We start from the raw sequence: 12,407 nt of genomic DNA, 5'->3' as shown, positions 1-12,407 counted from the left end.
TGATTCTGTCATTGTGTGTCGAAGTAATTTATTGAAGGTGGTTGTTCCTGGGATTTGGGATTATGATTACCATTGGGGTGGGGGTTAACCTGAGCTCCTAAATACTTTGGGATTTTAAAGGTTTGCACACCAAGACTGATTTTGTAGTGAGGTCAAATGTTTTGGGGGCATTTAGAAATGGAGATTGAGTGGAGCAGTCTTATATAGTATCAATGTAAAGCATGAAACAAGTTCATCTTTTTGCTTCAAATGGGGAAAAGCCAAATGCCCCTCTATGTCTGGATTAATGAGTTTTCAGTCCTTGTTTCATTCCTAGCAGTCTGGAGGCCATACAGGTAGGATCAAATTGAACCGTTAGCTCAGACAGAGAACATCAAATTCACTCCAGTGCAAAGTGCCAAAACATATATCCCACGAGGTTTTCCTGCTGCCACACAGGACGTGAGAGTTAGCATAACTGCTGATGTGTCCCATCATCGGTCAGGGCACCACAAGTGTGGCAGTGAGCCTGTTTGCAGGGTCCTTTACTCTAGATGGCAGAAATGGCCCCAGCAAGGGCTAAATTGAAAATGCCAAGTCACGTTTGTGTTTTCTTTTGCAGTAATCGAGATCGACTTATGCAATAACACTTGCCATCAAATGGCCAAGTAAGTACAGACGAGGGACTGGGTCATTCTCAGAAAGCCATGTGTGTTTGTATGAGTTTTACATAGAGGTGATTCTGTGTTTAGGGCTTCACAGAGGGCTGGGAGGAGCTGCCTGCTCATTAAAGGTGCATAAATGTGAGTTCCATCCTGGGAACTCTCTTTGGTGCTAAGCTGCCATGTGCTTTTCCCAAGGACTTTGTCTGAGCATAAATTCTTTCCAAGTTCCTTCTGCATGTGTGGATGGGAGAAAGCAGAGACTCCAAGGTACTCCAAGGCCGCCTCATTCATGGAGCAAATCAAGCAGCCATTCACAAGCCCTTTCTGCCTTGCCTGCCCCCCCATGGAATTAAATAGGCTGATGGGCTGTGATGGCTTCTCCATCCATTATCTGGTCTATTTTGGGGTACTGGGACCCAGCCATCTCTTTTGTACCATGCAGAAGCATATGGGCATGGTGAAGGTGCACTGTGCGAGGTGTGAAGCTGGATGCCAGCTTCCCAGCCAGAGTGACTTGAGTATTTGGGACTGTAAAGAAATACGCAGCAACTTCAGGCATGTTCCTCCTGAAGATGCAATTGTGGTTTCTAACTTGCACACGCCAGGCTTGTATGGTGTTTCCCACTGGTGAAGCAAATCAGGAGATGTCGTCAGGGATCGTTTATCCCTTTCTTGTTTCAGCTGCCTCAATAGTTCTGCAGATTCCCCACCTACATGCTCCTGCTCTGCTGGATACACAGGGAATGGAACCCATTGCACAGGTATGTCCAGCAAGTGGGGGCAAGATTCAAGGCTTGGGAACAGCTGTTGAGGCTACACAGAAGCAAGGGGTTTGTTTGTGAAACAAACAGCATGATGTTGCCAGGAAAAAGATCATTCAAATCCTTCTCCTCTCAGCCATCCACCGTGAACTCTGCCATGCTTTAGTAGAGAGGTTTTCCAGTCCAGAGCTTTACATGGGCTGCTCTTGTTGTTGCTAGAGCCTGCGAGAGAGGGATAAAAAGGGAGGCAAGTGTAGCAGGGCAGAGCTTATTGCTTGTGGAATAAAAATATATATAATATATAAAAACTTTGGCCATGAATCCCTGGAGTATGGATGCTTCGATTCTCTAGAATTTTGTACTTCTATTTTTGGCCATGATGAAATTGGGTAGAAGCAGAGCAGCAGCTGTGCCAAAATGAGGTAAGATTTCAGGATACTGCTCTAGAGCTACATACAAACCTCGTCTATGTCAAAACCAGATAGTCAAGAAAAAAAACACTCAGGATGATAAAACTGTAACGGTCAAATCAAGACATTGATAGACAGCACAGTTTCTTTTCAGTATTGCCCTTGTTTGAAAATGTGTGAGGGGAAAAAAGGAAAAAAGCCCTTTTACATTGTGCAGGAAAATATTTTTTTCTGGTCTAACCATTAGTCCTCAGTGAGCGAACGCTGTGACATAAAAACTTCTTAGTCAAATTTGGGGGTTACTTCAGCTCAGCATGACTTTTGGACTGGCCTCTCACAGATCTGGATGAGGCCCCATGCCTTTAAAGGACCCACGCTTTCATTGAAAAACAAAGGTATTTTAATAAGATGTTGTGATTTTTGTTGAGATGAATGATCATTCCAGCACAGTTCCTCTTAACTATATGCTCTGAGCTGATTCTGCTTCTCGTGTTTGTGGTGACAGAAATAGATCCATGCACTATCAATCACGGTGGCTGCTCCGTACACGCTGTGTGTACTAAAGTGTCCCCAGGAGAGAGAACCTGTGTTTGTAAGGAAGGCTACGCTGGAGACGGGACGCTCTGCATGGGTGAGTGTTTAGTGCACGTTTTGGTGATAGCATCAGTGCATCATCTGTGAAAAGGGGAATTTCAGGCTAAAAGCATTAAAATTTCAGGCTAAAGTGTTGAATAACTCAGTTCTCCTTTTGCCCTGCTCATGCAGTGATTATTTCAAAGCCAATAATTGCTGGCTGATCTTGATTCAACTGTGTTTTATTTAGCTTTTTGTCAAGGTGTATGCGCAGGTAGGTGCATGTGTGTACATGCATACCTGTAGGTATGTGCTCAGCATTCTCCCAAGTCACAATTAGCAAAGTGGTCATCACTGTCCCAGCACAGGGCCACCCAAAAGTGGGCAGAGAGCCCACACTGCCCTTGGCACCTGTCTCGCTGCATGGCCTCAGACCAGTGTTTTGGTCTCAAAGCAAAAGAGCCCTGAGAGGTTTCTTGCCCTGATGATGCACGTCATGGGGAGATCCAGAGATGGAGGATGACTGCAGTCTCCCACAGTGGTGGTCTGAGATGAAGATGGAGCTGTGGGAGAGTCCAGTCCTCTCATATCCTTTAAAGCACACCCGGGCAGGCATGGGATCTTCTGTGGGTGGATTTATCACAGCTCAGAGACCCACTGTGCCAGGAACAGAACTTGCAGTTGTACCCTATTCCTTTGCTATCACAAGTCACTTTTCTACTAAAACGTTTCCCAAGCTGGGAAGATCCCCCTGTTGCTTTCCCAAAACCTCTTTGGGTCACCAATTCCCAGCTGTCTTGAGCAGCCCTCAGCAATAATGTGGCCTTATTGTTTTGCTGCAGAAATTGATCTCTGTCTCGAAAGCAATGGGGGCTGCCACGCCAACGCAGAGTGCATTAAAACAGGCCCAAGGAAGGTGAGTACATAAGATGGATGTCAGGGCAACATTATTATGGAGGTTGTCACAGCTGTGTAATTCTCTTAGAGAGAGTCCTTTCCATGGCAGTGTGCTGCCTTCTGCTTATTACCTTCCACACAGAAAAGCTGCCTGGGAAGGGCATGAAAAGGTTGCTGTTTCCTTGAAAGCAGATGCCTGCCTTCTGTTGGCCAGAGGCTGGAGGCAGTCTCGGGTTATATTTATTGTTGACACAAGCATGGTTATTCATGAATGTAGCAATGGCTGCTATACCACATGCTTTCCATCCAGCTCTGCCGTTGCGTGTTTTATTTTTGGGTCAAAGTTTCAGATTGAGCGTTTGTTCTCCCTCCAGGTTGCCTGCAACTGTCTTCCTGGTTACAGCGGGGATGGCGTGAGCCAATGCAACCCCATCAATTTGTGTGAACAGGTATGTTTGCCTTTTGCTGTTGCCAGAGGCGAAGGCCACATCCTTGAAGTGTTCCTTTCTCCCAACAGTTAACATAAAGAACAGGATTAGCCTGCTTGTTTAGAGCTGGCTGTCTCCCCTTTTCACATGCTGAAGGGATTTCCTGGTGTTTTCCTGGTTTGTTTTCCGTTGCCTGTCACAATAACCTGCAAGTACGTCGGCCACCTGGCACTCCCTCTTGTGGGAGAAGCAGTGTGGAAACAGTGACGCAGGGTTGGAGGCATGTTGGCTTGTTTCTCTGCATCCAATTTGTGTGGGACCTGCTCCAAAGCTTAAGAGTAACCTGTGCTCACCACATCGCTGCCATGTCAAAATGTCTCTCTGAATCATGGGTTTTGTCATCACTCTGGGTTCCAAAGTAAGGCACGGAAATCTTGTTTCGTGGGAGGATTTAGTGCTGAAAAGCCTGTGAGGATTTGGGTGAGGTTTATTCTAAGGCACTAGACGGACAGGAGGAATGATTTCCTTTCCACTGGGCTGGATGTAGTTAGCAGCTCCTGCATGAAAGTGGCCGTTCAAATTGTTGATGATGCTCCTCCATGGAAGCCTTTCACTTTTCTTGCTAGAACAACGGAGGCTGTAGTCCATTTGGGCTTTGCAAGTACACGGGCCCTGGCACTCGAAACTGCTCCTGCTCTTGGCACAGTGTCGGAGATGGCTTCACCTGCCATGGCAAAGTATATCAGGTGAGAAGCATGTGCAGCATCTTTTGTGTTGGGCACCCTGCCCTGCAGCAAACCACTCCCTCCCCTCCGAGTGTAAGCTGCAAATGAGCAGATCTGTAGCGTCGTATCGACACGTGTGTGGTGTAGGAGTGGAGACCAGCAAGCTGTCCGTAAATTGTAGGTGTATTTGATGTGAGAATCACAGTAAAGGGACTTTGCTCCAAAGGGAGTCATGATGTGAACACTTGGCTGCTCTGTCAGCAACATTGTCCATACCTCCAGGATGCTGTTTTCTTAATGTTATAAGCAAATAGGAGTAATGATTTTTTTTTCCCAAGGGGACTCACATCTCCCTGTCTGTGGGATCAGGGCGGGTGTCCCCTGTGGCAATGCCAGGACTTGAGAACCAGTCTGGAGGGCAGCAGTCTGTCTCCAGCTCTGTTGCAAATACAGCTGTCCTTGGGCAAACTGGTGACTTTTTCTGGTAGTGGCAAATAGAAGCCGTCATCCCCACAGCAGAGCCGGGAGAAAAGACATGTACTCAGTTCTGTGCTTCTGCTCGTACTGGAAGTTAGTGTGGTAAGACGAGGGGGTTTGCCCTGCCAAGCCTTGTCTGCCACTCTGGACAGCATCCCCGAACTGGTAGTGGCAGCACAGTGAGGTTAAAGCAAAGGTTTTGTGAAGCCCTCAAGGTGTCCCATGAGCACAGGGGCAGTTAAACCTCTGAGACAGCTGCTGCAGAAGCAGCCAGCTTTCATCTCTCTCTGCTCCATCCTGCAGCATCTGCAATATGAATGGTCCAGGCAGAGGTCACTGCCTGCTTTGTAACCCCCACATCATCCGTGCCTGCGGCACTGGCAAGAGAGAGAGGGAAAGATCACTATGGTGCGTCAGGAGAACTGGTGTCTCATTGGGGTGGGAGAGTGACCAGGGTGGAAGGAGCAGGTCGCCATGCTGGCTGGCCAGGAGCGAGTGGAAGGGACTCTGCTAACACCAGCTCTTTCTCTTTGTTTAAGGAGCTCGGAAGAATCGAAGATGCATCCGTGTTCTTTAAGATGATACTGGTTGGTGACAAACAGCTTTGTCCTTGTCTCTGTGTAGTAAATCCCACTTAGGGTTTTCTGCAAAGGGTCTTGCTAACTGGAACTATATTTTCTGTTTCCCTTCCCACAAATGCTCTTCTACCACAGGCGGAAAACATCAAGGAGCTCAGTGGGGCAGGGCCTTTCACTGTCTTTGTCCCAAGGACAGATTTCATAGGAAACACCACGACAGTAAGTGTCCTTCTATCCCAAGCACTGTCAGGTGTTTGGCAAGCTCCGGTCACGGCAGTGTCCTCTCTGGGGTTGTCTGCCCAGTGAATAGAAGCACAGGGGCTGCGCTGCAGAGGGTTAAAGGCACCTCCCATTCTCCGTCAGTGTATGAGCAGAGGTTTGGGTGCTGGCTCACTGCAGGGACAGTCTGGGCAGGGGTGGGCATGGCTTCTGTTGTAAGGACACCCTTACTGGAGCCTCTGCCTCATGGTACTGAGACACTGTGCCAAATCGGTGATGCCCATGGCTATTAGGGGTTAGTAACAGCAAGGCTTCAAGGTATCTGTGACGAACACCTCTTATTCTTTCTCTGTGCCCCAGGCCCTGCCATTCCACTTCCATTGGTCCCTTCCTTTTAGTCACAGCAAGTGGGATGTTTGGCGCAAGTGGAGACCTGAGGGAGGAAAGATTCTTATTTGTGACTCTGTGACCCAGATTCTTAACCAACAGCTTTTTGGTGTTGGTGTAATGGAATATCCCATTACCATCACTGACAAGTCACGTTGGGCAGCATCACACCGCTAGTCCCAACCTTTTTCTCACAGGCCTCCCATACACCCAATGAAGGAACAATTCCCAGTGACCACATATCCCAGACATCACTTCCTCTAGGCCAATATGGTCATTTGTCCTCCATCAAGGGACCTGAATGCTGGTTTCGTTAAGCTGGTTGAAATTTCCCAAAGCTCTCAAATGGTTTTGTGCATTCACTGTGTTTTGGGAGGGACTGGCTTTCCTGTAGGGGTGGGTCAGAGGGGGCTTGGGCAACCCAGGTATCCCTCATCAGGTCTGGGGGTTCCCCTGCAAGGCAAAGTGGCCCCAGTGTGACCTCATTCTTGTTTTCTGTCTGTAGTTTGAGGAGTGGAGGAGCAGAGGTCTCCTCCGGGACCTGCTTCGCTACCACATGGTGGGTTGCCAGAAATTGCTGTCCAGTGACCTGGAAGCCCAGGAGTCCCTTACATCTTTATCTGGCCACAAAATAAAGATCACAGAGAAAGAGGTAGTTCTCTCCCGCAATTCCCTTCCCTGTCCCATGTGTCAGGATGTCACTTTTGCTGTCATTTGAAGGCCACTGTGGTTGTGGCAAGTTACTTGCTGCAGACAGCTCATAGAGTGGTGCCGTGGGTGCGACTATCTCATCACATCCCTTCTCTCTCAGAATAGTATCTATCTCAATGAGGAAGCCAAAGTGGTTGTGAGTGACATCGTTGGCGTGAACGGGGTCATTCATTTCATCAACAAGATCCTCATTCCAAGTGACCTGGTGGACCGAAACGTTTCCTCAAAGATCTCACGGGTAAGGCTGAAGCAGTGACTGTGCCCTGATAACTGCTGTGGTGAGGACAGGCCTAGGATCTTTCTCCCAACAGCTGTGATAGTGCTGTCCCTGATAAGCCCTCAGCCCAAGACGACGTGGGGTGCTCTTCCTCCCTGTTCCTAGCTGTGTAGGGGTTGTCTGAGGGCACAGCTTCGGCTGGTGCAGGTGACTGCATTTGTGGCATAGCAATATCTGGGACAGGAGCTGTGATTCATCACCAGGGAAGAACAGTACTGGATCTAGACAGATGTTTTCCAGCGCAGAGCAGACTGTAGTGTGAGATTGCCAGTGTCTCTCTGGTACTCCTTAAACAAGCTCTAGGAGCTTACAGATCCTGCATTTTATAAAAGATAACATGTTTTCTGTACAGCACAGCAGAGTGCTGAAATTCATACCAGCTCCTGCCATAGCAGCATCTAGCCAGGGTGAATCAGAAAGGTGGCAGCTGCTGAATGCCAGCACTCGCCAGGCCAAATCCAGCAGCATGATGATGACAGAGTTAAAGTTGTGTTTAGCTACTGTAGTTGGTAACCATCTGGTTTCTCCCCTGCATTACTGCTCCAGGTCCTGGAGGGGGACCTCTTAACGACAGTTGTTTGCTTTCTTCCCTCTGCAGCTAAACATCACGGAAGTGGCAGAGGCCTTTGGATACACCATTTATAGCAAGCTGCTGCAGGTGAGTGACCTGACTCCTGCCGCTCTGTGGGGAGGTGGTGTGTACACGGGCACGTTCAGTTTTGGCTTGTGGCTTTTTCTTTGTATCCCCTCTTATCTCGGACAGGACGCTGAGCTGCTGCCACTGGTTAGTGACCCTCTGCACAGACCCTTCACCATGCTGTGGCCCACAGATGCTGCGTTTAACGCCCTTTCGGAGAAAAGACAGAAGTGGCTGTACCGCAGAGAGCATCGGGATGTGCTGGCCTCCTACCTCAAAGCACACATGATCAGGGACATAAAGGTAAATGTGACGACAAACTGGCTCATACCTCCCGAGGCCACATGTGGTGCCACCACCTGCCTATGGTTACACCAGAGCGACCTTGCCAAATATTTTGCTGCTGTAGAATGTGCAGCATTTTAGTTGTCTTGAGTAGACCCAAAGCTATTTGAGCATTTTAGGCAACTACTGCTTCATTGTGAACCTCTAGTGCAGGGAGGCTGAGCTGAAACCTTCTGTCATCAGCTTCTTGGGGAGGGCACATCGCTGCCAGAGCATCACCACAAGGCTCACAAACAGGGTCTATAGGGGTAATGAACAAGGGAAATCCAGCTGAGCAAAACCAGGGTCTGCTTACACTCACTGGCCTCTCACTGTTCGGGAATCTGGGACTAACCCAGCATAGTTACGCTGTTCCACCCACACCAGCTTCATGTGCTGACATGTCACACCCCCTTTGAGTGTGGCTGCTGAGCCCTGTCCTCACCAGGCAGCATCCTGTTAGAAGTATGAACTGACAGTTTTGCCTGTCTCTCCCTTCACTTTCTTCTTTTTCCCTCTTAGATTGTGGCTGGTAACGTGCCCCAAGTCAAATCCATCCGGACCATGCATGGCTCCACCATCTCATTCAGCTGCAGCAAAACCCATGTGGTGAGTGATGGTGATGCTAGGCTCGGCTTTCCACAGAGCGAGTGTCCTTGGGCATTGCCAAAGGGCAGCCGATGCTCCATGTTGGTCACTAGCAGGAAGTGAGCACAGTGTTGGGGTGCTTGCGGGCTGAGACACCCCATTGCCCTGGCTTCAGCTGAGCCTGTAGAGAGGCTTGAGACTCTGTGGCCAGCTGGCAGGAAAGTGTGGAGGCATGTGGTACCTGCACATGCACTTCCCGATGACCAGGTGGCAAAGCAAACCACATGGTGCCATGACCTTTACAGAGCATGTGTTGCATGGACAGAGGCCATTTCTTAGTTTCCATGGCCATGAAAAGTGGCAATTGGGAAGTGTGGTCAAGGACATGAGCACAGAGATTTTGGAGAGTTCTTGGGGTGATTGAGAAGTCATGGCAGCCAAAAAGGGCAACTTTTGGGTGGTGCAGCCAGTATGTAGGATGTGCCAGGATCACAATTTGTTTTTTTCCTCTGGTAGGGTGAGCTCCTGGTGGGGAACGGCGACGCCACCATCATCCAGAGGCACATGGAATTCAATGGGGGCATTGCTTATGGCATTGATAGGCTGTTGGAGCCACCGGATCTGGGATCTCGTTGTGATGAGTTCCGCTTTGTTGAGCTGCAGGTGAGCACTTGCAATGAGGCCAGTGAGGATCTGTTGGGAGGGCTTGCTACTCTTCCTCGGCAGAGCTCTGAGCAGCCGAGAGGGGCAGAAGCACATATTGAGTTGTTGTTGTGGGGTTTCTTTCTCCCTTCCACAGGGATCTACAGAGAGCTGCGGACTCTGTGGCTTTGAGCCACCCTGCCCTGCTGGCTCCATTCAACAGGTAAAGCTCACAGCTTTGTCACCAAGGAGGCCTGTTAGGGGCTGATGACAATACCCATACACCCCTCATGTTTTAGCAGCAAAATGAAGGCACACTTGCATGTGGCAAGTCCCTTGGCTCGGTCGCATTGTCCATACCTTGCCCCAAGTCACGCGGTCCCATAGGGCAGGAGCTGGGCTGAGCAACATGGGGTCGGGGGCTCCAAGGGTCTTTGCTTAGTCAATCCCTACATGGGTGACAGCAGCTGCAGGGGCCCCTGTAGCAGCACTGGGGGCTTCTCTGGGTGCTTTGTAACAAAAGAGCTTGGTCTGGCCACTTGAGATGGACCAGGGATCAGATGGTGAGCAGCCTTGAGGGGCAGTGGTTGTGCCCCATTCTCACTGCATCGCCCATTGTCTCTCTCTGCCAGGCTTCTGGCACGTCCCTGAGGTACATTGGTGGCTCCTCTGTCACCAGTCCCATCACATGTTAGGAAGTCTCTGTTACTTGTCATAAAACTGAATGAGTGGCACAAAAAAAGTCAAGGTGAGACGTCAGTGACCAACGTGGCAAACTCTGTTTTGCCTGTTTCCTCGCAGGGGGGGACCAGGCGCTGCTACTATTACGGAAACCAGCTGTTGAGAAACACTTTTCTGTTTCACCGCAACTCCCTGTTGCGGCCGCCCTCCCCGTGGGACTTCAGAAGACACTTCTCTTCCAGGGGGCCTCTGAAACGAGGCTGCAAGAGGAACTGCGTTTCCACCCAGTGGGTCCCGCAGTGCTGTGCGAACCACTACGGCCGGGACTGTTGGGGTAAGGAGCCGTGCGACCCTTTCTCGCCCCAGCCCTTTCTCTTGTGGGAAGGTGGCATTTCTGGTTCAGCACAGATGGCTGGTGTCCACGGACATGCATCCTCAAGGAAAGGTGGGCAAAACCCCAGGCAGGGAGCCCCAGTCTATAGAGGGTGCAGGGAATGATCCCCTGGGAGTGTGTGCGGATGGTATAACGGGGAATTCCTTTTCCTTGGAGAAACCTGTGTCCCCATGGAGAGCCCCGGGCACAGGGCTGTGGGGGGTGGCTGTCAGACATGTCACTCACCCCTAGATATTGATGATGCTCAACCATCCTCTGGCATCTGCCCTCTGCACTTTGTGTGTGGGCAGTTTTCAGGTCCTTGGGTGAGCCTGCTGCCAGGTTAGCGTGGGGTGGGCCAGCACAAACTCAGCACGTTGCAGCAGAGGGTCATCCCAGGCTGGAAGCTATGCTAAATTTGTCTCTCTTGCCCCCATTCCTAAGGTTTATTGTCATGGGGTGTCCCCAGCACTCACTCCCAGGACTGCCGAGCAGGCTCTGTGGTCCAAGCACCCCATAAACGGCAGCTCACGTGGCACCAGGCTCCCCTCCAGCACAGGGTCACTTTGTCACCACAGCCTCACTAAGGTGCCTCATTTGCAGCGTGCCCAGGAGGGCTGGAGGCGCCGTGCAGTAACCGTGGTACCTGCGATGACAAAATCGGTGGCTCAGGGAGATGCAACTGCAGCCAGGCTTTCATCGGGACCAGCTGTGAGCTGTGTGCGCCGGGCAGATATGGGCCAGACTGCCGAGGTAAGAGTCGTTCCACCCGCGGGGCAGCAGCAATGCAGAGGGTTTGTGCCGAGGTGGCTGCGGCACATGGTGCTACTCGAAGAGGGGGTGGGTGCCGGGCTGACCCCTTTGCAGCTTACAGCATGGAGTCAGTGCTGCCACGTGTGCGTCAGTCCCAGTAATGCTCGGGTCAAATCTCTGGGGCTGGGGACATCCCTCTGTGGGCTCTCGGCAGGACAGCCATTTGGGCAAACATAGTGTGCTGTCTGAAACGCCTCCAGCTGTAGTTTGAGAAGGTTGGGTGGCACATGCCGGGAGCCACGCTACCGATGGCCTCGCTGCTGTGCTGAGGCCGTGGGGTCAAAAAACTCCTTCTCATTTGTCACGCGCAGCTGAGAGCCCCAGTCTGGCAGAAAGTGTTAGGACATATTTTGGGCTGGGGACAAATCTGTAAGTCGTGATGAACTCTGTACAGAAAGAGCATCCCCTGGGACATGCTCAGCAGGGACCTGTGCTCCTGTGAGGCAAAGGCAAAGGGAAGCAAAAGGGAGTTCCTGTTCCGCTGTCGCAAGCTGGGCTTTGTGGGATCTCCAGGAACGTTTTTGATGGCTGTATGGTAGCAGAGACTCAGTGAAAAACACAGCTCTAGAAATGCCTAGGGGAGGGGAGCCATGGGGGTTTGAGGCTTGCCCTCCTCTGTGAAGGGTGCGTGTTGCAGAGGGGGGGTGGCAGGGCTGGCAGCGACAGGAAGGGATGCATCCATACTGCCAGTCCTGCCTTCGTGCACTGCCCACACGAGCCACCTTTCTGCCATGTGGTTGTCCCATGGCCTGAGCGTGGCCTTTCACTGCCACCGAGGCAGATGCCGTGACAGTGTTTTTATCCATTCCTCACAGAGTGTAACTGTACCGAGAATGGCGTGTGCAACGGAGGACTGCATGGCGATGGCTTCTGCTTCTGTGCTGAGGGCTGGACTGGAGACCGCTGTGAAATCAGACTAGGTGAGGAATGCCAAGCCCCACCACCCGCTATTCCCTGGAACCCGGTGCCATATGGCTGCTTTCCCAGTAGCTGGATTGTTCAAGCAGCCGGTCAGAAATATGTCCAAAAAGGAGCTCTCAGTTGCGGGGCTCATCCTGAGATCTGGCCCGTGCTGTTGAATTTCACAAGGGCTGGGGTGGTGAGGAGGAGGAGGAAGGCTCCACTTAATCATGAACAAGTCCCTGAGCTCAGAGGTGCTCCAAGAAGAGCTCGAGGGTGAGGTGAAGGCCTGAGGTATATCTGATGGAGGAATGGTCCCCTGGGTTTGGGGCAAGGCATCTGCAAAAAAACACAGAGGGAGA

General features: G+C 50.9%; 1 protein-coding gene across 4 annotated transcripts in view; it reads left to right on the top strand.

Annotated features, from left to right (window-relative positions):
- STAB1 (stabilin 1) overlaps nucleotides 1-12,407 on the top strand; it is a 62,162-nt gene that overhangs the window by 43,741 nt on the left and 6,014 nt on the right. For all 4 annotated transcript variants that reach the window (XM_063348560.1, XM_063348561.1, XM_063348562.1 and 1 more), the window contains 18 exons: nucleotides 602-647; nucleotides 1,326-1,405; nucleotides 2,321-2,446; nucleotides 3,231-3,304; nucleotides 3,660-3,734; nucleotides 4,340-4,459; nucleotides 5,455-5,502; nucleotides 5,629-5,712; nucleotides 6,605-6,751; nucleotides 6,911-7,048; nucleotides 7,686-7,745; nucleotides 7,851-8,027; nucleotides 8,571-8,657; nucleotides 9,153-9,299; nucleotides 9,436-9,501; nucleotides 10,080-10,293; nucleotides 10,936-11,085; nucleotides 11,961-12,065. In XM_063348560.1, the coding sequence (XP_063204630.1) occupies nucleotides 602-647; nucleotides 1,326-1,405; nucleotides 2,321-2,446; nucleotides 3,231-3,304; nucleotides 3,660-3,734; nucleotides 4,340-4,459; nucleotides 5,455-5,502; nucleotides 5,629-5,712; nucleotides 6,605-6,751; nucleotides 6,911-7,048; nucleotides 7,686-7,745; nucleotides 7,851-8,027; nucleotides 8,571-8,657; nucleotides 9,153-9,299; nucleotides 9,436-9,501; nucleotides 10,080-10,293; nucleotides 10,936-11,085; nucleotides 11,961-12,065 (1,944 nt within the window). The remainder of the gene's footprint in view (nucleotides 1-601; nucleotides 648-1,325; nucleotides 1,406-2,320; nucleotides 2,447-3,230; nucleotides 3,305-3,659; nucleotides 3,735-4,339; nucleotides 4,460-5,454; nucleotides 5,503-5,628; nucleotides 5,713-6,604; nucleotides 6,752-6,910; nucleotides 7,049-7,685; nucleotides 7,746-7,850; nucleotides 8,028-8,570; nucleotides 8,658-9,152; nucleotides 9,300-9,435; nucleotides 9,502-10,079; nucleotides 10,294-10,935; nucleotides 11,086-11,960; nucleotides 12,066-12,407) is intronic.

Source organism: Chroicocephalus ridibundus, chromosome 10, assembly GCF_963924245.1.
Source record: "Chroicocephalus ridibundus chromosome 10, bChrRid1.1, whole genome shotgun sequence".
In the NCBI taxonomy this organism is placed as follows: Eukaryota; Metazoa; Chordata; class Aves; order Charadriiformes; family Laridae; genus Chroicocephalus; species Chroicocephalus ridibundus.
Note: the sequence above shows the minus strand (reverse complement) of the source record. Positions and strands in the feature narration are given on the sequence as shown.